Source organism: Scyliorhinus canicula, chromosome 15 (genome assembly GCF_902713615.1).
Source record: "Scyliorhinus canicula chromosome 15, sScyCan1.1, whole genome shotgun sequence".
Classification (NCBI taxonomy): Eukaryota; Metazoa; Chordata; class Chondrichthyes; order Carcharhiniformes; family Scyliorhinidae; genus Scyliorhinus; species Scyliorhinus canicula.
Genome location: NC_052160.1, coordinates 33075749 through 33098402, shown reverse-complemented (window position 1 = coordinate 33098402; position 22654 = coordinate 33075749). Strand labels below are relative to the sequence as shown.

General features: G+C 44.8%; 1 protein-coding gene across 3 annotated transcripts in view; it reads left to right on the top strand.

Moving 5' to 3' along the window:
* Window positions 1-22654, top strand: part of abat (4-aminobutyrate aminotransferase) — a 225295-nt gene that overhangs the window by 148975 nt on the left and 53666 nt on the right. For all 3 annotated transcript variants that reach the window (XM_038821033.1, XM_038821035.1, XM_038821034.1), the window contains exons 5-6: window positions 2033-2150; window positions 15841-15890. In XM_038821033.1, the coding sequence (XP_038676961.1) occupies window positions 2033-2150; window positions 15841-15890 (168 nt within the window). The remainder of the gene's footprint in view (window positions 1-2032; window positions 2151-15840; window positions 15891-22654) is intronic.

Sequence of the window (22654 nt, the reverse complement as noted above, 5' to 3'; positions counted from 1 at the left end):
ATGAGAGGTGATCTTCTTGAAACATATAAGATTCTGAAGGTATTGACAAGATAGATGTTTCCTCTTGTGGGGGCATCCCCTTAAGATGTTAACAACCCCCCCTTCCTGCCTCTCCCCGACCTCCAAAGCTTAATCCCCCCACCACCCCTATCAACTCCTCCCTAGGGTGCCTGACACCTCCTTGCCCAAAAGTCGCAAACTGCTGTCCATGTTGTCATGAGGTTGCTTTTAGTTGTAGCGGTATCCACTACTGAGTTCTGACATTGCTGGATCTGCAAGAGCTGCCGGTCACTCAGACTGACACTCTTGAGGGCAGGATGACCTTCCACCAAGTCCCATGCTAAGCTTGTTGAGACCAGCCATGATGCATTATCACTGTAGGGTAGCCCTTTTTAAATGTGGCTGGCTTGTGACTGACTTTTCGGACAGGGGTGGGGTGGAGGGATCAATATGCGCCAACCCCCCACCCTGGGAAATGTGACCACATAAATCACCACAGCATAAACCACCACAATTCTAATAAATGGAATATGAGGGACTGCTTCAGCACCCCTAAAGCATCTCATTTGCATCTTCCATGCCACAGCCTGCAAAGAGGAAATTAAGTTGCATGCTGTCAAGAGGATTCATGCGGAGATAACAAGGTAGAACCAAGAATCATTCATGATAGATTCTCACTGCGCCACCCAGTGTTGTCCGCTGCTACCCACAACAACAACACAAACTGGTGGTGTGTTCTGGATTCTCACTGCACCACCCAGTGTAGTACGCTGCTACCCACAGCAACAGCATAATCTTGGTGTCTGCTGGTTGCCTTCATCTCATCCCATGAGTATTTTTTAATTTTTAAAAAACATTTTCCAATTAAGGGGTAATTTAACGTAGCCAATACACCTACTCAATGTAGACCTCAAGGGACAGTGAATTCGAACTTGCCTTAAGTTTTTTAATTTCACTGAACTCACTCAACATTAAAACACTGAGTAAATGAAACTAAACTTTCCTGAGAATTAAAGAATTATCATTCAGCCTGCAGTCAGTCTCCCAGAGAGACTACTGAAAACTAACACCAGTAATAACAACAACTTTCATACAGTATCTTAAACATAATAAAACATCCCACAGGGACATTAGAAACAATAAAATGACACCCTACCAACACAGGAGGAGGCATTAGTGCAGATGACCAATAGTTTGGTAGGAGTGTATTAATGAGTAGAGAGGAAAGATGTTTAGGGAGGGAATTCCAGAGCTTGTAGCCTAGGCAGCTGAAGACATGGACACAAATGGTGCAGTAGTAAGATTCAGAGGCCAGAATGAGAGAAGCGCAGATATCTCAGGGGGTGGGGCTGGAGGAGATTAGAGAGCTAGGGAGGGGTGAGGCTAGGCGGGATTTGAAAACAAGGATGAGAATTTTGCTTGACCTGGAAGAGCTGAGAGAGAAAAGGGTGTGTATTTGGTGACGGCAATTTTGCATTCTAGAATGGACCTCGAACAGTGCATTTTCCAGCTAGGAGCAAGACCTGATAATATTTCACATGGTCCAGCCAGATTTGAACGGGTAAATCGATTGTTTGTTATTTCTGTTTAAATCTGCCTCCTTTCAACTTAAGGGAATTCAGACAAGGGCCACACGGGAGATTGGCCAAATTGAGAGAGAGGAGTGATTTTAATGGGGATGACACGCATTAAAAGGCAGGGTGAGGGTCTAGTTGATCATACCAGTAGTTGCAAGTAGTGCCTCGGTGAACAACAACTTTTATACAAAGGCTAGCGTTAGCAATTCTGTACTGAAGCGCGGTCACATATTTCTGTCTTATACAATATGCTGTAACTCTACACACTCCTGAAATATTTAGACAGAAACGCCTACATTCCTCTTTTCGCTGCTGACATTTGAATTTTGAGACTTTACTGTTGTTGTGGGTTCTGCACTAAATGACAATCACTGAACAGCACCGTTGCCATTTTTAGAAATATGTTGCTCTATAACTGCAAAATAAATGTTGTTTCCTGTTCCTTCCCCCATCAGAACATAGATGCAGTGAATTTCTTCTGTGACTATGAGGAGAGCCGGGGTAACTACTTGGTGGATGTCGATGGCAACAGAATGCTTGATCTCTACACACAGATCTCTTCTATCCCTATTGGTAAGGGCCACATGTTATACTAGAAGCTATATTCCTCAGGAAGGGATATTTTAAAACCTGACAGTTCCATTTCTTGGCTGAATATCTTTCCTCAGAACATCATTGTTTGTGGAGATTCTAAATGTAAAATGTTGCTTATCCAGAGTATCTTCTCAGGGAACTAAATCTATGAATTACCTGCACCAAGTGTTGTCATTTCCATATACTCATCATATATAATCTTTTAAGCGTCACTCTAGATGAGAGTTGCCAATCCTCTTGAATTGTCCTCCGGGAGCTGGAAACGCACCTCCCAATGATGGCTATGCTGGAGATTTTCTGATGAACCATTCGCTGCACCCCACAAGAGGGCTACTAGAATCAGCATGAAGACTATATTGATATAGAAGGCCCGGGGCCGAGGGGTTTATCATTTCCTTTCCATTTCTTTGTCCTTCCTCTCCACACTGCACCATACTTATACATGTTGGCCCAGCCAAATCATTGATTGAAACAAAATTAAAATCAAACTGTTTTTTTGATGTTCACAGAGAGCATTGGTCACTCCCGTACCCCTCCAGTCTTTTCACAGGTAGTCCCTCCCCTAGCAAGCAGGATTCCACATGAGCAGTCTCAATACAAAATATAATTGATGTGCAGAGCGGTCTTACTGGTAAGGAGTTTTCTTTGTCACTCTTGCTGTGAGACTCCCTGACCGCCACAGACCTGAGGCCGCAAGCTCAAGTGTTTCTAACTATGCCCTTGGTTGGCACTGTAATTTTGGTGCTAAAGGAGCACACAAAAAAGCGCAATCAAATCTCTTTAAAATAAGCCTGAACTGGCAAATATCCCACAATGTTGTGGAAAGTCGATGTGATACAACCTCCTGAAATATTTATGGCAAGACTTGGCAGTCATGTTCTACAAACCCAAAACCTTTTTTAATCCCGCATCTGATCCAAAATAGGTTTCTGCAAACCCACATTTGAATATGTGAAAAGTCTAAACGGCCATTTCCTCCAACCTTCTTATAGCTTGGTAAAACCACTCAAAATCTTATTTTTTAATAAATTGAATACAAAAGATTTTTTTCTTCTGCAGAAACATGGGAAGAAACTCTGATTTCAGATTCACTATTCCACAATGCACATGAGAGACAGGGAACATTAACCTCCTATACATCAAAAGACTGCGACGTTCAATTACATTGTCCATATTCCGTTGTTAATTTTGAATTTCATAAGGACTCATTTGTTTAATTTATGTTCCTCCAACCTAATCGACACCATCAATCTGTAACTATCTGAAAAGCATTGGTATCAACCAATCTGGTATTCTACTGCAAACAACTAATTGAATTCAGCTGTTAAATACATCTTTAACATAATAAATGCCATCGCTATCTCCTTTCCTCCAAAACAAGAACCATTTCAAAAGTGTATCATTACACGGTGAAATTGAGTGTGACATAGGGGATTGCTTTATGCACTGCACAGAATGCTGAAAGAATTACTTTATATGGTGCATTGATCAGTAGAATCCTGTTAGAATACATAAAGGAAACATGATTTGACCAAGGGTTGCATCGTACTGGACTAGACTGCCAGCATATTAGAAGCAGGCTGGTTGAAAAATCCATTGATATTTAGTTTGACCTGGCAACTCAGACCTTCCTGTACACCCCCACTGTGCCCTCCACCCCCACACCAGCGACCCCTAAATAAAGAGACCCCCTGCTGAGACCCCCTAAATAAAGAGATCCCCACTGGGACCCCATAAATAATAAGATTCCCCAGAGACCCCCTGAATATAGAGACATCCTGCCAGAGACCCCCTAAAAATGGAGACCCCCCTCAAACCCCCAAAAATATGGAGTCCCCCCCACAAACTCTCCAAAAAAGAAACCCCTGTCAGGAAGCCCTCCGAAAGAGAGACATCTGTCTGGGAGCTGGAGAACAGTCCAGGCAGAGGCAATTAAAAAAATCACTGATTTAACACTTACCTGTGCAATACATCTGCTGGCTCAGACATGGAAGCACTGTCAACTCCTAGAAAGAAAAAACAAGTCTCCTGTGTTTAAACTCTGACCTGCAAGCCATTCATTCATTTCGCTTTGATATTGATTTTACTAGGCTGTGATTGACAGCTTCTCACACCAAAGTTGTCAGCATTATTCCATTCATCTTCCTTCATGGTTCAGTAGCTCTGAAGTGCTCTAACCGCGATGTTAAAAACAGCAAGCTTTGATTGACAGCTCCTGGACCACTTCAAATAAGAATTAAGCGCTGTCAATTTCTAGCTAACCATTTTAAAATCACTCAACCATGAAGAAAGGTGATTGAAAGCCACTTAATTCTGTTTAAAGGGTTTGGGGGGGGGGGGGTCAACCATGGAACTTTGCTATTGACTTACTTCAAAGCTTTGACAAAGGGACTTATGGACTCAAAACATTAGCTCTTTTCTCTCCTTACGGATGCTGCCAGATCTGCTGAGATTTTCCTGCATTTTCTCTTTTGGTTACATTTTCAACTCTGTGACTTTACTGCACCGCAATCGATTCTAGTTCCCTGTTTCCTCAGTTCTTTTAACTCCAGACTTCTTGGAAACTTCTCTTCATTTCTCCAGTTTTCTCAACTAGATGGACTTTAAGTTTCCGTCATCTGTTTTCTTAACATTACTGGTTTATTTGCTCTTCATGCCATGGCCCTCTCTAAGCACAATAGAATCACAGTTAGAATTGAAGCCAAACCCCACACATACAAACACCTTTCTCCAGCATGAATTTAACTCTAGGTTTTGCCCTTCTAATGTTTACCAATACAAATATAAATCCCTTAAAGCTACCTTTGTATTCCTAATACAGTATAGTCACTAGCAGCTATAGCGTTCTTCCAGAATATAGGCTGTCCAAATCCTTTTGAGTGACACTTCCTGTTTGGCATGTAATTTCAATCAGCAGGAAATTATTTCAGTATTCAGAGGTTTAGTGGGATGTTAAACAGAGAGTGTCACTAGTGAAAGAGTGGGCAGCAGCAATAGGAATGGTGACACAATGAGAGATCCACTGCAGCAGTGAAAAAAATAAGAGGTCAGTGGTCAATATTATATTATAATGTAAAACAGAACATTGATACATCGTTGTTAGATCTGTGACAAAATTAACTAGCATGCCTTCAGCTCCAAAGTGTAACCGGAGATGGCAATGCAACAAGCTGTTTATATTTCAACTTGCATTGTCGATAGTTCAGATTTAGATGTTGGTGAAGTTATTCTGTTTCATAGTTCACATCCTAATATCTGTCTTTTGGAGGTAGTTACTACTGTACATATCTAAATCCAGCATAAAATTAAAAGAATAATTTGCTCCATCTTTCATTCTCCGACAGATCTCACATAGAGTTCCTTTCATACTCTTATTTAGCTGGCAAAGTAAAGTGGTTGTAGCTGTGAATTTTTCTTTGGCACCTCTTGCTTTCTCTGTAACACCCAACTGAGATTTCAGTTACTTCAGTCTCCCGGGTTTACCTGATTTTCTTTCTGGGGTTCGGCCACAGATTACCCCCCAGTGATTGACTAGCAGAGAAACAAGCTCCAGGCCCACTTCTTCTTATCCCCAAGGTTAACTGAGGATGAACAAAATTCACTCGATCGTCTGAGTGAAATGATGTGATTAATTGCCTTGGGAAAAGGTAAACCTCAGGCGCTGAACCAATAGAGTTGCTAGCTTGCTGTGCAATGTTGTGACGTGTCTCCAGAGGCAGTCCAATAATATTACACCACGAGAGAAATTGGTCAGATCAAATCTTAAAAGGTACATAGTAGGATCAGTATTAACTGCACCCCCTCCCCACCCACCCCCACACACACACCTAAACTAGCCCCCATGCCACCCACCTGTCCAGGGTGGAAAGGTTAAAAATTAAAAACCTCAAAGCATTGCCCAAATTGGCCATTCCTGCAGTTGGCAATGGGCTATATGGAGCCTCGTTGTAATATCTTGGAGGACAGGATGCATTGTTATAATTAAATTGGGCTCCCACGGTGCAATCGAGAACCAGATTTAAATTCACCAGTTAAATTTAAACAGTTTTCCCAGGGTTCAGTAAAAGGGAGACAGGAGCAGCCAGCAGCAGGTAAGTGGGTTTTACCACTTTGCTTATGCACCAGGAGGAACAGGAATTCATTTCTCCCCTGCCCACCCAGTCTCTCAATCAAACCTTTTGCCACCTGTGGTTTATACTGGCTGCAACCTGTAATCCAAAACCTTGTAATCTCTCTTTTTTAAATTTAGAGTGCCCACTTAACTTTTTCCAATTAAGGGGCAATTTAGCGTGGCCAATCCACTTAGCCTGCACATCTTTGGATTGTGGTGGCAAAACCCAAGAGACACGGCAAGAATGTGCAAACTCCATAAGGACAGTGACCCAGAGCCAGGACCTCGGCGCCGTGAGACAGTAGTGCTAACCACTGCGCCACCATGCTGCCCCTTAATTTCTCATTATTGATTAATGGTCTGACTCCCACATCCCATCTTTTGCCCTGGGATCTGACTCGCTCCCATCCACCACACCCCCCCCCCCCCCCCTCTCATCGCCCCCAAATCTTCCAATTGCTAGCCTAAGACTTCCCACACCCTGCATTCCAGTCACCAGTCTGAGCCTCCCTGTCCTGTGGTCCCTCATACCTGATTGCAGGTCTAACATCTGGGCATAAACCCCCACAACCACCTCCCTTCTTCCAGTCAATCTTCCCGATAGCTGGTTAAATAACAGAATAAAGGAGTGATAATGAAGCCCCGCTGTTTAACGTTCAGTCCCATTAATTCCTCCAGAATTATTAGATTTAGTAATATTAATTTCCTTCAATTCCTCCTTCTCACTAGACTCTTGGTTCCCTAACATTTCTGGGAAGTTATGTGTGTCTTCTTCTGTGAAGACAGAACTAAAGTGGCTATTTAATTGCTCTGCCTATTGTTTGTCCACTTATAAATTCTCCATTTACTAACTGTAGGGCCTACATTTGTCTTCCGTAATCTTTTCTTTTTACATATTTATTGAAGCACTTACAGTCTGCTTTTATGCTCCTTAAAAGTTTACTCTCACACTCCCCTCTTAATCAATCTCCTGGTCCTCCTTTGTTGAATTCTAAACTGCTCCCAAACCTCAGGTCTGCTACTTTTTCTAGCAACTTTATATGATCCTCCTTGGGTCTAATAATATCCATAATTTAGTTTGTTCGCCATGGTTGGGTACTTTTCCTGTTGTATTTCTGCGCCATAAAGAAATAGAACATAGAACAGTACAGCACAGAACAGGCCCTTCGGCCCTCGATGTTGTGCCGAGCCATGATCACCCTACTCAAACCCACGTATCCACCCTATACCCGTAACCCAACAACCCCCCCCCCCCACCTTAACCTTACTTTTTTTTAGGACACTACGGGCAATTTAGCATGGCCAATCCACTTAACCCGCACATCTTTGGACTGTAGGAGGAAACCGGAGCACCCGGAGGAAACCCACGCACACACGGGGAGGATGTGCAGGCTCCGCACAGACAGTGACCCAGCCGGGAATCGAACCAGGGACCCTGGAGCTGTGAAGCATTTATGCTAACCACCATGCTACCGTGCTGCCCTGTGTAACAGGGCAAATGTGTAACAGTTGGCATACATACATTGTTCATTAAATATTAGCTATTGCTATCCACATGAAGGTCCCCAATCTATCTTAGCCAACTCACCCCTCATACCTTCATAGTTTCCTTTGTTTAGATTTATTATGGCAAAACTATGGCAGATGGAGTTCAATACCAGCAACCCTAGATTCGGATTGGACACTATCCAACCTAATAAAGAATTCTATCATATTATGGTCACAGTTCCCTAAAGGACACTGCGCAACAAGATTATTAATTAACCCCTTCTCATTGCACCATACCAAATCTGTGATAGCCTGTTACCGGCTGCATAAGCATGAGTGGGACATAGGCCTCTTTTGTATGTTTTGGTCTTTTTAATGATGTAGCACAGCTGTCATAAATTGGATACCTGCAGCCGATGGACTGCAGCTGTTCAAGGAGGCTGCTCACTACCATCTTCTCAAGGACAATTAGGGTTGGGCAACAAAGGGCAGCACGGTGGCACAGTGGGTTAGCATTGCTGCCTCATGGCGCTGAGGTGCCAGGTTCGATCCCGGCTCTGGGTCACTGTCCGTGTGGAGTTTGCACATTCTCCCAGTGTTTGTGTGGGTTTCTCCCCCACAACCCAAAGATGTGCAGGGTAGATCGATTGGCTATGCTAAATTGCCCCTTAATTGGAAAAAATGAATTGGATCTAAATTTATTTTTTTAAAAGGGATGTGCAACGAACACATTGCCAGCGATGCTTACATTCCATAAACAAACTTATAAAAAGAGAGTGAAGCAGATACTTTGAGAAATAATTCCAATATGAACCAGACCCATGGTATATGCTTTTCATCCTGTGCGAACACAAAGCAATTTCACTGATCACTGAGCTGCTGGTGAAACATTAAAATTAATCTCATATCCAATAATCCACCCACGCAATTTGTCGAATGCTAGCAAAGATTCTGAAGATGATAATATTTTGTTGAATAGATTGTGTCTCATGGGTATTGATGAATCCAGCACATTCAGCTCTCTAATCGAGTTTCAACAAATAATGATGATGCGCACATGAATAGAGTGAAATCAATGTGATGTGAAATGTAGTGAAATTTTAATTTGAAGAACACCCATACTGCCTTTATTCTCTTCATAAGTTAATGAGAATGGAGTGGGGCAAGGAAAGTTGTGGCCTCTGTGTTTGACAGGGGGGTTCTTTTATAGCTTGTTTATTCCTGCTGCATTGCCAGCTGAGCAGGATTCATCACTGAAATGTTTCCCCCACTGTGTTATTGCACGTGTCTCCTGTGCATGCCACCGGCACTTACAATTTTAATTGGAATTGCGTGGAAACCAGCAAAAGACAAGAGAGCGGAAGTCGCGCTCCCTTCCTGTCCTGCCACCGGGCACAGTTAGAATTCAGTCCTATTCGTGTGAAACAAATTCAAACAATATTTTCTTTCTGATGCAATATCAGCTGTCTTGTTTCATTTTTAATTTTATTCCTTTCTTCGAGTTACAAAACCAATGTGCAGAGTGGACAGGGGAAAGTCCCGAATTCATCTTCTTGCTTTCTCCAAAAAACAATTCAAATTCAAATTGAATCCAATTTATACCTCTCTCAAAGGAGGCATACTAGATCCAAGCTGACAAGAACAAACATTACTCCTGAACTCAGGCTTGATCTTAGCCAAAAGGTCGAGTTGTCTGTTGCCATACATATATGCTTTATTTTCAAGAGGTATCAGGTTAGATTTATCACTGGAAAGTTTACATTAAGCTTTAGCTGACCTTTTGTTTTAACTTAGCCTTACCTTATTTGGCAATTCATATCACTTCTTGCTTAAGGCTTCAGATTAAGTTATTTGTAACATTAGAACTTTTTATCCCTGGAATTAAGCATGATAGGGCAATTGGGTATGAGCATTAAATGCTGTCCTCGCCAGCGGCACCTATGTCCCATAAATTAATTTTGAAAAAGATTGCACAGATTACAGAAATTTTGCCCATTGTTTTCTGTTACACCACATGTTATTTCTAGTTGTCATTTCTTTTCCCCTTTTTTGAAAGTCAGTGTAAAGGGAGAGATGGTTAAGGAGAATTTGTGTGACTAAAAATGGAGAGTATGAGACATCAGCTATGTTGCAACACTGATGCCAATATCAAAGTTGCCGACTATGCGGTCATTTGTTTTGCAAATTTTAGAAATAAATATATTTATATCCTCCGCTGTAACTTTACATTAAAGGTAAAGGATATTCTGGAAGTTTTTCTGTAACAGACCAGGATCAGTTTAATGCCGTACTTGAAAAGTGTCCCCGAGTACTGCATTGATGTGTCAGCCTAGATTATTGTGCTCAAGTCCTATATTGGAGCTCGAACTTACAACCTCCCATTTCAGAGGGATAATTGCTTTGACCATCAAACTGATACAGTATTCTGCCATCAAGATGCTCATTTGTATCAGTGGTGATTGTAGCTGTGACCTTCCTACCCAGAGGTATTTTCCAAACTAGGGTGAAATTCGGATAGCAAATAATATGGTGATTGAAGGACTTGTAAATATTACTGAATTGTTAATAATTCCTTCTCCATGAAATGGATTATATCATCGCACAAAGTGAGACATAGTCAGAATATTTGCTCCCAGGTTGCCACTAACCAGCATTCACTAAGTTAGGAGGAACAGCCAATGATAGAAAGCTATAAATGTCAATAGTGATTAAGTGACTGGGGAAAACTATGGCAGATGGAGTTCAATACCAGCAAATGTGAGGCCATTGACATTGCATCAAGAAACATAAATTGGCATATTTATCAAACAGCAAAAAAATTAAACACTAGAGGTGCCAAAGAGACTCGGGAGTCCCAATTTCACAAATCATTAAAAACTGGATACAAATAGAAAAATATTTTCTTCTGTTTATTTATGCTGATATTAAAACTGTAAAGGGAAAATGGTATGTTTGCTTTCCTGGAAAGTTGAGATTAGATGGGCCGAATCTGAAATTTTCTTCTGATGTTTGTGGCTGAACAAAAAAAACATGTTGAGTTTTTGTTGAACAGAGGTTTTATTTCACCCTGTTTGTAGGAGGGTGGAAAGCCTAGGCGGAACCATTTATGACAGGGCCTTCCTCATTTTCCCAAAACCATTTTAATCCTCTGACTTTAATTTCACCTGAATGACCTGCAGAGTTGGATACATTTAAATGAAAAAATGATGTTGGCCTGGTAATGCAAGTCACATTTCTGCCCATTTTCTCCTCAGCGTTGCTGAGAGCGAATAATTCATCGCCAAAACAGGTGTGCAGCATTGCTAAAAGCGATGAAGCACCAGGAAAGATTTGAAGACCCAAAAGCCAGACTGGCAATTGAGAGAGGGATGAATTGTCAGGTTTTGAATTGTTGGGTGGTTGTTCTCTTCACCCGAGGATGAAAGATGTTTCTGTTCCTCAAGGCCTCTTTCTAAATTGCGATCGGCCTCTGCTTAATGCAACAACAGATTTCACCCATGGTACCATGCCTCTCCCCTGTCATGTCAAGTTCCCAAGTGCAGTTGGGAATACTCCTTTTGGAAAATGAGAATACGATGTCAGAAAACTTCCCTGGGTAAATAGCAGGTGAGTGGGAGGGCACAAGCCCTACCGCAACGTACTTCCGACATTCATGGTGAAGGGCGGCATGATAACACAGTGGTTAGCACTGTTGTGTTACAGTGCCAGGGACCCAGGTTCAAATCCTGGCTTGGGCCACTATCTGTGCGGAGTCTGCACATTCTCCCCAGCGTGGGTTTCCGCCGGGTGCTCCGGTTTCCTCCCACAGTCCAAAGATGTGCGGGTTAGGTGGCCTGGTCACGCTAAATTGTCACATAGTGTCCAAAGTTAGGTGGGTTGCTGGGTTGCGGGGATAGGGTGGAGGTGTGGTTTAGGTAGGGTGCTCTTTCAGGGGCTGGTGTGGACTCGATGGGCCGAATGCACTGTAAAGTCTGTGATCTATGATCCTATGAAAACCTCAAACTGACTATCCAGATTGTGCTTGTCTCTGACCACAAATAAACACATGTTCAGCTGTTTGGGCTGTTAGCGTAATGTGCAATTACATTTTCCGATGATGAATCGATTCTCTTATCTCTGGATTCAAAGAGTTCAGGACCATTGATTAAGCTTGAGTCGATTGGGCAGTTGTCAGGCAGTTTTTCGCCCAAATTTCCCTGTATCCTTCAGACATTTATCAGTACCAACAGGGGACTAATAGAGGTCTGTGCAGCGTGACAGAAGCTAGGCTCCATGTAACTTGGTGGAGGAAATGAAAGGACCGTTATGAATGGAATATTGGGCGGGATTCTCCGATCCTCCGCGCTCAACAGGCCGAGTGCCCGCCGTGTTCCGCTGAGTCCCGCCGGTATCATTTGCATATGGTCCTACCCGGCGGGACCTCGGCGTTTTGGCTGTGGGAGCCGTCCTGGTTGTTTGGGGGGGGGGGGGGAGCTGACTCCGGGAGGGGCCTCCAGGGTGGCCAGAGTCGCGCCGGGTCCCTGTATGGCTCCGCCATGCTGCCCAGGGGCTGGCCCAAAGACGGCCGTGGCACACATGCGCGGACCCGCGCTGGCCGTGGCGCGCATACGCGGACCCACTTCAGCCATGTAGGGCAGGCTTTCGGCGCCGGAGCAGCGCACAGAACTCTGGTTTCACATTAAGTTCTGCATGTGATTCTACAAAGTTAGTGTGAACACTCAGTGAAGTTGACTAGGTGGTGATCTGTTTTGCTTTGTAAAATTGTCATTAGGCACTTAGGTTTTATAACCAAGTTGAGTTCTGTTTGTCACCCAACTAAATTGCTGAAAATGCTGTGCTGGGATTAAGCATTCTAGTAACACACGCAACTGAACAATCGACAAATAAAGTTCTCCAGTACTAATGTTTGATGCAAGTGTCCTGTTCATTACTAAAGTATTCCATGTCCCCTCAATTGGGCCTGCAGGTAAAAACCACTGTCTGGCGCAGACCTACAGACGGATGATCATCCTGTTCTCAAATTTGTTTCTTAGTCTGTGCTGAGTTACCTGCTGTCAGCTGGAACTGCAGGAATTGCAGGAATTGCATGCCAATTGACTTTGAGCCTCCAGGTAGCGAGGGAAACAATCAGTCAAGTCCCCAGTTCCAGGTGAGTACTCAGGTTTGCCATGATAGAAACTCCAGGCGGGATTCTCTGATCCTGAGGCTAAACGTTGACGCCGTCGGGTTTCTCGACGCCGTCAACACGCTCCCAGTATCAGCAATTCTGGCCGATCCAGCTGTTGATCCGGCCGTGGAATGGGCGCTGGGGGATGCGCGCATGCGCAGTTGTTCTGGTGCGAACCGGCGCATGAGCAGTTCCACCGTCGTGATTTCTGCACATGCGCGGTGTCTTTCTTGTCCGCGCAGGCCACGTCGCAACATGGCGCATGTGTACAGGGGCCGGCGCGGAAGAAAGGAGGCTGGGAGACCGAGAGGCCGGCCCGCCGACCGGCAGGGCCCGAATCGCGGGCCAGGCCAATTCGGAGGCCCTCCCCCAGGGTCGGACCCCCCCCCCCCCCCCCCCCCCCCCCAACAGGCCGCACCCCTGACCCTTCCACGCTGAGTTCCCGCCGGCTGAGAGCAAGTGTGGACGGCACCGGCGGGACTCTGCGTTTCCACAATGGCCGCTCGGCCCACCCCGGCCCGTGAATCGGCACCGCGCCTACCACGCCGGTGCCAATGGGATTGATTCTCCGCTCTGCGGAGAAGCGCATGTCGGCGTCGGGCCAGCGTGGCGCGCTTCGCGCCCGTCGCGCGGATTCCCCGGGCTGAGAGAATCCCGACCTCCATTTCTGTGGATTTACTCTCCGTGGTCAGATTGCTTACTGGGATGCTGTGAAAGCACTCACTTATAAAATACTAACTAGCTGTGGGACTTTACTCCCAACACAACAGCAAAAATCGCTCCGTAATTCTCTCCACTAGTTAAATAAACAAACTCAAATCAGGAAATTCTACACAAGGGAAGACTTCAGACAAAATCAAAGGACAGTTGTAAACAAATACTTTAGAATCGTAAGGTAACATGCTGGGGATGACCTTTGACCAGAAGCATAACGAGCCAGCCATATAAATACTGTGGCTCCAACACTTAGGAGCGAGGAATCCTGTGGCGAGTAACTCAACTCCTGACTCCCCAAAGCCTAACCACAATCTCACCTAGAGAGCTAAGGTTAGCTTTCATTCAAAATTATGGGCGCGTTTTCTCACCGTGTTGCACCTGCTGCTGATCTCGTTACCCTGGATGCATAGCGAAAGTGGCCAAAATGGAGTTTATGCCGGGCGCTTGCACCCGACCCACTACGTCTGCAAGGGCGTGATCCAGATAGTCATATTTAAATGAGTTGTTAAGCTCATTTAAATATGCACAGCCTGTTTAAGACCACAGACTCCCTGCTCTTGGTATTCCCTGACCACACCGGCCAGGGGCAGTGCCCACATGTCAGGTTGGGTCTGCCAAGGGGTGGGGCTGAGGGGGGTCATACCTGTGAAAAGGTGTTGAAGCAGTGTTATCAAATATGTAGTCCTGGAGTTAAATTTGACTTCACTTCAATTCTGGGCAGATGCCCCGTTGGCACTGCCGTGATGCCCTGTTGGCACTGCCAGAGTGCGTATTTGGAATTGCCAGGGCCAGGCTGGCAGTGCCAAGCTGCCCATGTGCCAGGTTGGCACTGCAAAGGAACGGGGCCTTGAGGATATGTCCATGAAAGAGAGGATGAAGGGGGTTAGAGGGAGTCGCAGAAAGGTTGAGGATTGAAGGGGGATTCCTGAAAGTGGGGGGTTCCTGAAAATAGGGGTGGGGGCTGGGGCGGGTGTAGAGATCGGGGCAGCCTTTCAAAATGGTGCCCCGATCCATGAGAAGCTGGTCCTGCTGGTGAGCTCAGCTCCCCAGTACAGGAAAGCTTTCTAAGCGTGGCCTTGACAGGGAGAAACTCCACAAGGCCCCAAAAAATAGCTGTGTCATTGAATAGTGATGTCAATCTCGGCACTGCAGCTGTCGAGGAACACTCTGACGAATGTGCCCGAAGCAGATGTTTGCCCATGTGGATGGATTGTCATTATTTAACCATGCTGTTCTTGACTGTTGTGACTTTATTGTTGTTGTAATGAGGTTTCTGTAGTGGAATATGTTTTGAGACAAACTGAATAATCTGGCTATTACACGCATTCTTTGATTTGCAACTTAAAGATCTGAGGCTGGATTTTCTGTAGCCCGATGCCGAAATCGGGATCGACGCTCGGGTGGAAAATGGCTTCCGACGCCGGATCCGGGGCAGGCGGTGGTTTGACGGCAGCCCACGATGCGCCGCCGCCTCCAGACCAGCGTCATCGGGACAGGCGCCACACGCAGTCGCAAGGCCGTCGGCACGTCATCGGCCGGCCTACCCATGATGTTCCGTCCCCCATGATGTTCCGCCCCCATGATGTTCCGCCCCCATGATGTTCCGTCCCCCATGAGCCGAGTTCCGGACAGCGCGGGCCACGTGTGGTCCCAGCGGTCGGGAACCCTGCGCGACCAGTGCAGACCATCATCCCTGCGCATGCGTGGCCTGGGACTCAGCGATTCTCCGCCCGTTTTCCACGTGGTCTGCAGGTTGCTCACGTGGCGCCGTTGCTAGCCCCTCACTGTTCGCGCCAATTTTCCTGTTGTGAACTACCCGCAGATTCTCCGTTGGTGCCGGCACATAGCCGAGAATTTCGCCCCTGATAGCTTTCTTGTTACTTAGTTAAAAGAAACTTGCAGATCCTAAATTTAATTGTATGTGTTTAATTTAAAACAATATCTGTTTGAGACATACCAATAATTTTATGATTGATCGCCACCTGTTATCTAAATGCCAGTGCTTGGGGATGTCTGAATCTGAAATGGTTGTGTAGCATTATCTGCTAGACAAAAACTGGTTTGCATTTGATGTGTGAACTGGAGTTTCTTGACTCAAAATGTTGTAGAGTGTTTGAACTAAATATCCCAAGTTGCAATGAATATATATTCAAGGCATACTGATAATGTATTTTTTAATGTTACAGGTTACAACCATCCTGCGCTGGTGAAAGTACTGCAGAATCCACAGAATGTGGTAAGTATGTCCTTTCATTAATTGCCCTTGTTTATTTTCTTGCCCTCTTTGGGGCATAGCACACTAACCCCTTGCTGAGAGGCTGACCAATCAACTGTAATGTTCTGTCAGTGCAGCCACCAAACTAATAAGCACCATATTTGGAATGTCCATGAACAAATAGCCCTCGATCGTTTCGTCTGCCCTTTTCCTTAATGTCTCTCATGACAGGCACCTGGGGATAGGAATATACTATTTGGAGAAATGGGCCACACATCCCTGTATGCTGCCACCGGCTGATGCTACATCAATATTCTGCATCACACCACATTTTTATATTTTAAATTAAAACAAGAGTTAAGTTGGGATTTTGCAGTCTTCTACTTCCTTTAACCAAGAATATTTCACTGCTTTGTGTATGAATGCAGAGTAAGTAAATGTCGGTTCACTGCATGCATGTGAGAATTCAACTCCAAATTGTTAAGAATTTTTTTGTTTTTAAACTACAACATTTAGAACAATTTCCTCAGGATCAGATTGGAGCTTGCAATCTGATTTTTAAAGCTGGTTTAAAAATTCCAACTGATTCAACAATGTCCCCCAGGGAAGGAAACTTGTCACTCCGTCGACCTGCCCTACACATGACTCTGCTCCAGGCTATATGGTTGACCCAATGCCAGGGATGATTTTTAATTCTTCTTTAAACAGAATGAAAAAAAATCTCCTCATTTATGTACCGACTGGAAGACCTTCAGGAATCCATCATCCCATATTTTAAGCTACTCTATCGAGCAGGTGGTAATGAACCTTTCCAAAGCTAAAGGTTTATTTTTTACATATTGGATGGGATTTTCTAACCCTTCCTGCTGATGGGATCTTCCAGACCCGCCAAAGTTAAATTTGACTTTGCTTCAACTCTGGAGCAATGTCAGAGTTTCCAACTCAATTCTGGAGCAGTGACAGTTTCTGATGTACCATCAGTTGGACGCAAGACACGATGAAGATCCAAACTGTGGCTTTAATCAGCTAGTTGTTAGCCCGGTGGTCGACTACAGAGAAAGGCCGACCGCCGGGAAACCTGGGTACTTATACCCCACCTCGGAGGCGGGGTCTACTTGCCTCTCGACCAATTGGTGAGCAGTCACATGACTAGTCCCAGCCAATCAGACGAGAGGCACATGACCAGCCAGAGCCAATGGGAAACCAATGCTCTGCACCAATGGCAGTGCTCCCACTCATATCACCACAGTTTCCAACTCAATTCTGGAGTAATGGCAGAGTTTCCAACTCATCACACTACCCATCTGCCCAAAACCTGTTGAGTGTTAAAATCAGAGCTACCTTCAGTTAGAAAACAATTTTTACTACCTAAAAGGGCTTGGAAGAGGGGTGGCAATTGAGGCGGCATGTGGCAAGCGGTGAGGATTTGGGAGAGGGAAGCAGTGAGCGGGAGAGTCAGGAGAGTCAGCGAGTGAAACGGCAGTTTGCTTAAAAAAAAAACTGAGAATGCACAGTTAGCGCACTAAAGCAAAAATGGAGCTACCACCATTTGGGGAACTTCCCTAATTAATATAGCACATTGAAACAAAAACGTACCATTAGAAGGCACTTTGAACAGAAAATACCTGTATTACATACAATTCTGGGGCGGGATTCTCCCAACGGGAGACTAAGTGCCGACGCTGGAGTGAAAACCGGAGTGTTTCACTCCGGCGTCGGAGGCTAGACCCCTTCTGAGCCACCCCCCCCCCTCCGTGCTCGATCCTCCCTCCCCCCACTAGCCGCCCACGCAACGTTCGCGCGCTGTTCACGCCGGCAGCGACCAGTTGTGGTTGGAGCCGGTGTGATCCCGTCGTATTGGGCAGGCCGCTCGGCCCATCCGGGCTGGAGAATCGCCGCTCGCCCGTTACAAACGGCGAGCGCTGATTCTCCGAGCGGCCTGTCGTAAATCTCGGCATGCCGTTTTGGGGGAGGTGGGAGTATCACGTGCAGGTGCCGGGGCGGGACTTGTCCAGAGCTCCCACCCCCCCCCCCCCCCGCGATTTTCCCACCCGGCACGGGGAGGCGGAAAATTGCGCCCCAGGTCTCCGTATTCCAAAAAGAAAGTAGAGGCTCTGGAGAAGATTTACAAGCAATGTTCCCTCACACCACATGTTCTCACACAAGCCAAGAACCAACCAGCTTTTTTTAAGTTACTGTGTGTGCAGCCACGGCAAAATATTTAATAGGCACATGCACTTAAATGAAAAGGTCGCCCACAACACCAGAACTGAAAGGATATACTGTGGCAGCATAGTGGTATTGTCACTGGACTGGTGATCCGCAGTTCAGATCCTACCACATCAGATGGTGAAATTTGAATTCAATTGAAATCTGGAATTAAAATCCTAATGATGACCGTGAAACCATTGGTCGATTGTTTTTAAAACCCATCTGGTTCACTGATGTCCTTTAGAAAATCTGCCATCCTGGCCTGGTCTGGCGGTATGTGACTCCAGATTCACAACAATGTGGCTGACTCTGAAATGGAACAGCAAGTCACAGTGGTTAGCACTGCTGCCTACGGTGCTGAGCACCCGGGTTCGACTCCCGGCCCTGGGTCACTGTCCGTGTGGAGTTGTCAAATTCTCCCCGTGCCTGCATAGGTTTCACCCCACAACCCATAGATGTACAGATTTGATGGATTGGCACGCTAAATTGCCCCTTAATTGAAAAAAAAATTGGGTACTCTAAATTTAAGAGAAAAAAGAAAGAAAAACTGAGATAGACAGGAAGGTATTTAGCAGCGTCTTAAAGAAAAAGTGAGAGGGACATCTCTCTCCAGCGTTCAGGACCTAGGCAGCATGAGGCACAACTGCCAACGGTAGAGTGGTTAAATCAGGTATGCGCAAGAGACCAGAATTATGTGAGCACAGAGTTCTCAGAGGGTTTTCAAGCTGGAGGTGTTGCAGAGTTAGGAAGAGGGCAAGACCATGAAGGAATTTGAAAACCCAGGTGAGAATTTTAAAATCGAGATGTGGCTGGACCACAGAAAATTGTAAGTCAGAGAGCTCAGAGGTGATAGGTGAATAAGACTTGGGTGTGAGTTAGGATAAGGGGCAGGAGCAGATTTGGATGTGTTCAAGTTTAAGGAGGGTCAAAGATAGGAAGCTGGTAAGGAGAGTTTTGAAGTAGTTACCTAAAGAACAAATGGGGGGAAAGAATGGAGAAACCTTTTCTTGCACAGGAGCTCTGAGAACATGACACAGTGGTAGGAACAGAATTAATATTAACTTTTAACGGGAAAATGGATTAATACTTGAAAAAGAAAAATGTAAAAGATATATTGAAAGGGCAAGGAAATGGAACTAAATGGCACACACTTTCAGTGAACTAACACCAGCATAATAGACAGCGACTTCCCTTTGATGTTGCCTAATTCAAAAATGCTAAATCGCATGCTTTGTGTTAACGATAAAGGAAATCATGCAACATTCTAATGAGGAAGTAATTCAGGTGTCTCAACTACGGAAAACCAAGATGTTCGCAATTTAGTTTATTGAGAAATTCATGTAAAATGCCAAAGATAGGTCAGAATATCATGACAATTGAAAAGATTAGGAAATAAAGCAAGTCAAACCAAGATACTTTAGAAGGTTCTGCTCAGATAGCCACTGCACTGTTCACAGATTTCAACACAGTGGAGCTGGACGGGGAAGATAAAGCCCATAAATATGATAGTTCGGAGCTCGGGAGGAACAGTAGAGGAATGATAAGACAAACAATGACAATTGTACCAATGAATGAGGCAAGAAAGGACTTTAACAGAGAGAGAAGTTGGAGACTGGAATGAGAGAAGGGATCACTTTAAGTGGTGTAATAATCTCCTTAGATATGGAAGCACTGTAATGATAGCGGAACCTAAAGAATAAATGTGATAGAAAATTCTAGAAACTGTTAAGAATTGCACGAAGGAGGCTGGAAAAGAAACCATGCCACTAAATGGCAAATCTGGTTATGAAATGGGAATGGAGAACTTTTGTGGAAGAGAAAAAAATAACACTGGACAAAAATGATTAAAAAGAAACCAATTACTCACATGACCTTGTAAATTATTCCAGGTAAATAAAAATGTTTCACGTAGGTAAAAACAATACATATATAAGTAATAAATAAAACGTTAATATTTTGTCTCAATGATGTTTGACGTTTAATAGTTCTGTTTTCTATTTCAAAAAAGGGATCAAATTAATAAACAAAAGAATTCTATTTAAAGAATCCACATATTGATATATAATTCTAAAACCACATACTATATTAACAGATCTATTTACCGATTTATGAAGGAATAGTCCACCATGACTTCTTTCCTGAATCTTTTTTCAATTATCGTCACAAGTAGGCTTACATTAACACTGCAATGAAGTTACTGTGAAAATCCCCTCGGCGCCACACTCCGGCGCCTGTTCAGGTATACTGAGGGAAAATTCAGAATGTCCAATTCACCTAACAAACGCGGCATTCGGGACTTGTGGGAGGAAACCGGAGCACCCGGAGGAAACCCACGCAGACGTGGGGAGAACGTGCAGTCTCCACACAAACAGTGGTCCAAGCAGGAATCGAGCCTGGGACTGTGGCGCTGTGAAGCAACAGTGCCACCCACTGTGCTGCTTGAAGATTCATCGGTAGAGTCACTGACCATCTTTGGGGAAACATCAGTTACGGAGGAACCCACAATTCTCCTCCACCCCATATGGCTCCACAACCTCTGCAGATTGGCCTTCAGTGGACAGAGGGGTCTGCACATCCTCCCCGTGTGTGCATGAGTTTCCTCCGGGTGCTCCGGTTTCCTCCCACAGTCCAAAGATGTGCAGGTTAGGTGGATTGGCCATGATAAATTGCCCTTAGTGTCCAAAATTGCCCTTAGTGTTGGGCGGGGTTACTGGGTTATGGGGATAGGGTGGAGATGTTGACCTTGGGTAGGGTGCTCTTTCCAAGAGCCGGTGCAGACTCGATGGGACGAATGGCCTCCTTCTGCACTGTAAATTCTATGAAATCCTGGAGATCCAAGGAGGAGGGTTGGTGATTTCCCACTGGCACAGTGAGCAGGTTAACTAGTGAGGCAAACCATTCTGCCAACGGTGCCCCACCAAAGAGCACAATATTATGCAACATCATCCTGTCACTGTGCAGCGAGAATTGAAGGGGCCTGGTAAATTCGGCTTGAAGTCAATCTGAATATACTAATGAAAATTTAAATGTGCTAATCTGGTTCACACCCTTACGGGCATGAACCAGATTACATCACCGGCCAGGGGCAGGAGAATCTCAAAATGAGTTCTTCCTGGCGCAAATCAGGATACGGCCCTCCCGCGAGTCATAGCCTGATTTGTGCTTGCACAAGCAGGGCTGGAGAATAGCCCCCAACATTTTCAATGTTAGGTCCTTTAATCTGCAAGCACTGTGTGATTTACAATCAGACTGTTCCATCCAACAACTGGTTCACAGTAGGAACAACAGAAAGCTGTGGATACAAAACATAATTTGGGTAACTTCCAGGGTGCAAGCTGGAATAATTGGAGATGATTTTCATGCGATTTACCTGACATAAACAAAGTGACAATGGCCTCCAAATACTATTTATAACTTTGCCCAATGATGCAGCTAGTATCATTTCCAAAGGGGGCTAATACCGGATATATTAAAGCAGTAACCCTTAGTTTTAATTTTTTTGCCCTCCAGGGGTATATTATTTTGATGTGTTTTTGGCCATCTGTGGAACACTTGATCATTGTGTTGATTGCAATTTACTAACCTAAACAGTTTCTGCAGGTTAATTCAGTTTTAATTTGTAAAAACGGTCCTCCTGAAAATATGTCAATTCTTTGTTAATGACTAATTGACAACTAAAACAGCAACAACTTGCATTTTGTACAGCACCTTTAACAGTGACAATTGTCTCAAAGTACGGCTAAAAATGGATACTGAGTCAATGAAGGAGCTATTAGGAAGGCAGGCAGCTGGCGATGTTTACAGATTTAGGGGAGGGGTTCAGGTCACAGGGCATTGGCACAGCCACCAAAGATGGGGTTTAAGGAGAGAGGAGATGCACATAGTCAAGCAAATAGAGAATCCATTTGAGGGATTTTGTATGGGTTGGGTGGGGGAGTGCGGTGAAACAAAAAGAGACTTGAAAATGCAGCTGACAATTTTACATTAAAAAATTTCAAGGACAGAAAGCCAATGCAAGTCAGTGAGAATGAAAGTGATAGGCAGGCAGGAATTGGTGAAAGATAAAGAGACCAGTCAGGTGGACACTGGAGTCTCAGCTTTATTGGCAGCAAATTGACTGAGGTAGTAACAGAGATGGACAATGATATGGAGCTGGTAATAGGCTGTGGTGATATGAGTGGGAGCACTGCCATTGGTGCAGAGCATTGGTTTCCCATTGGCTCTGGCTGGTCATGTGCCTCTCGTCTGATTGGCTGGGACTAGTCATGTGACTGCTCACCAATTGGTCGAGAGGCAAGTAGACCCCGCCTCCGAGGCAGGGTATAAGTACCCAGATTTCCTGGCAGTCGGCCTTTCTCTGTAGTCGACCACTGGGCTAACAACTAGCTGATTAAAGACACAGTTTGGATCTTCATCCAGTCTCGCGTCCAATTGATGGTACATCAAGGCTTTCAGTTTGATGTATACGATGCAAGAAGCTTGTCTCAGGGTTGAACAGTCTGCCAGAGTTGTGAACAGTCTAGTTCAGCCTGTCACTGGAGCTGGAAAAGCTCATGAAAGTGTGTCAGAAGTCT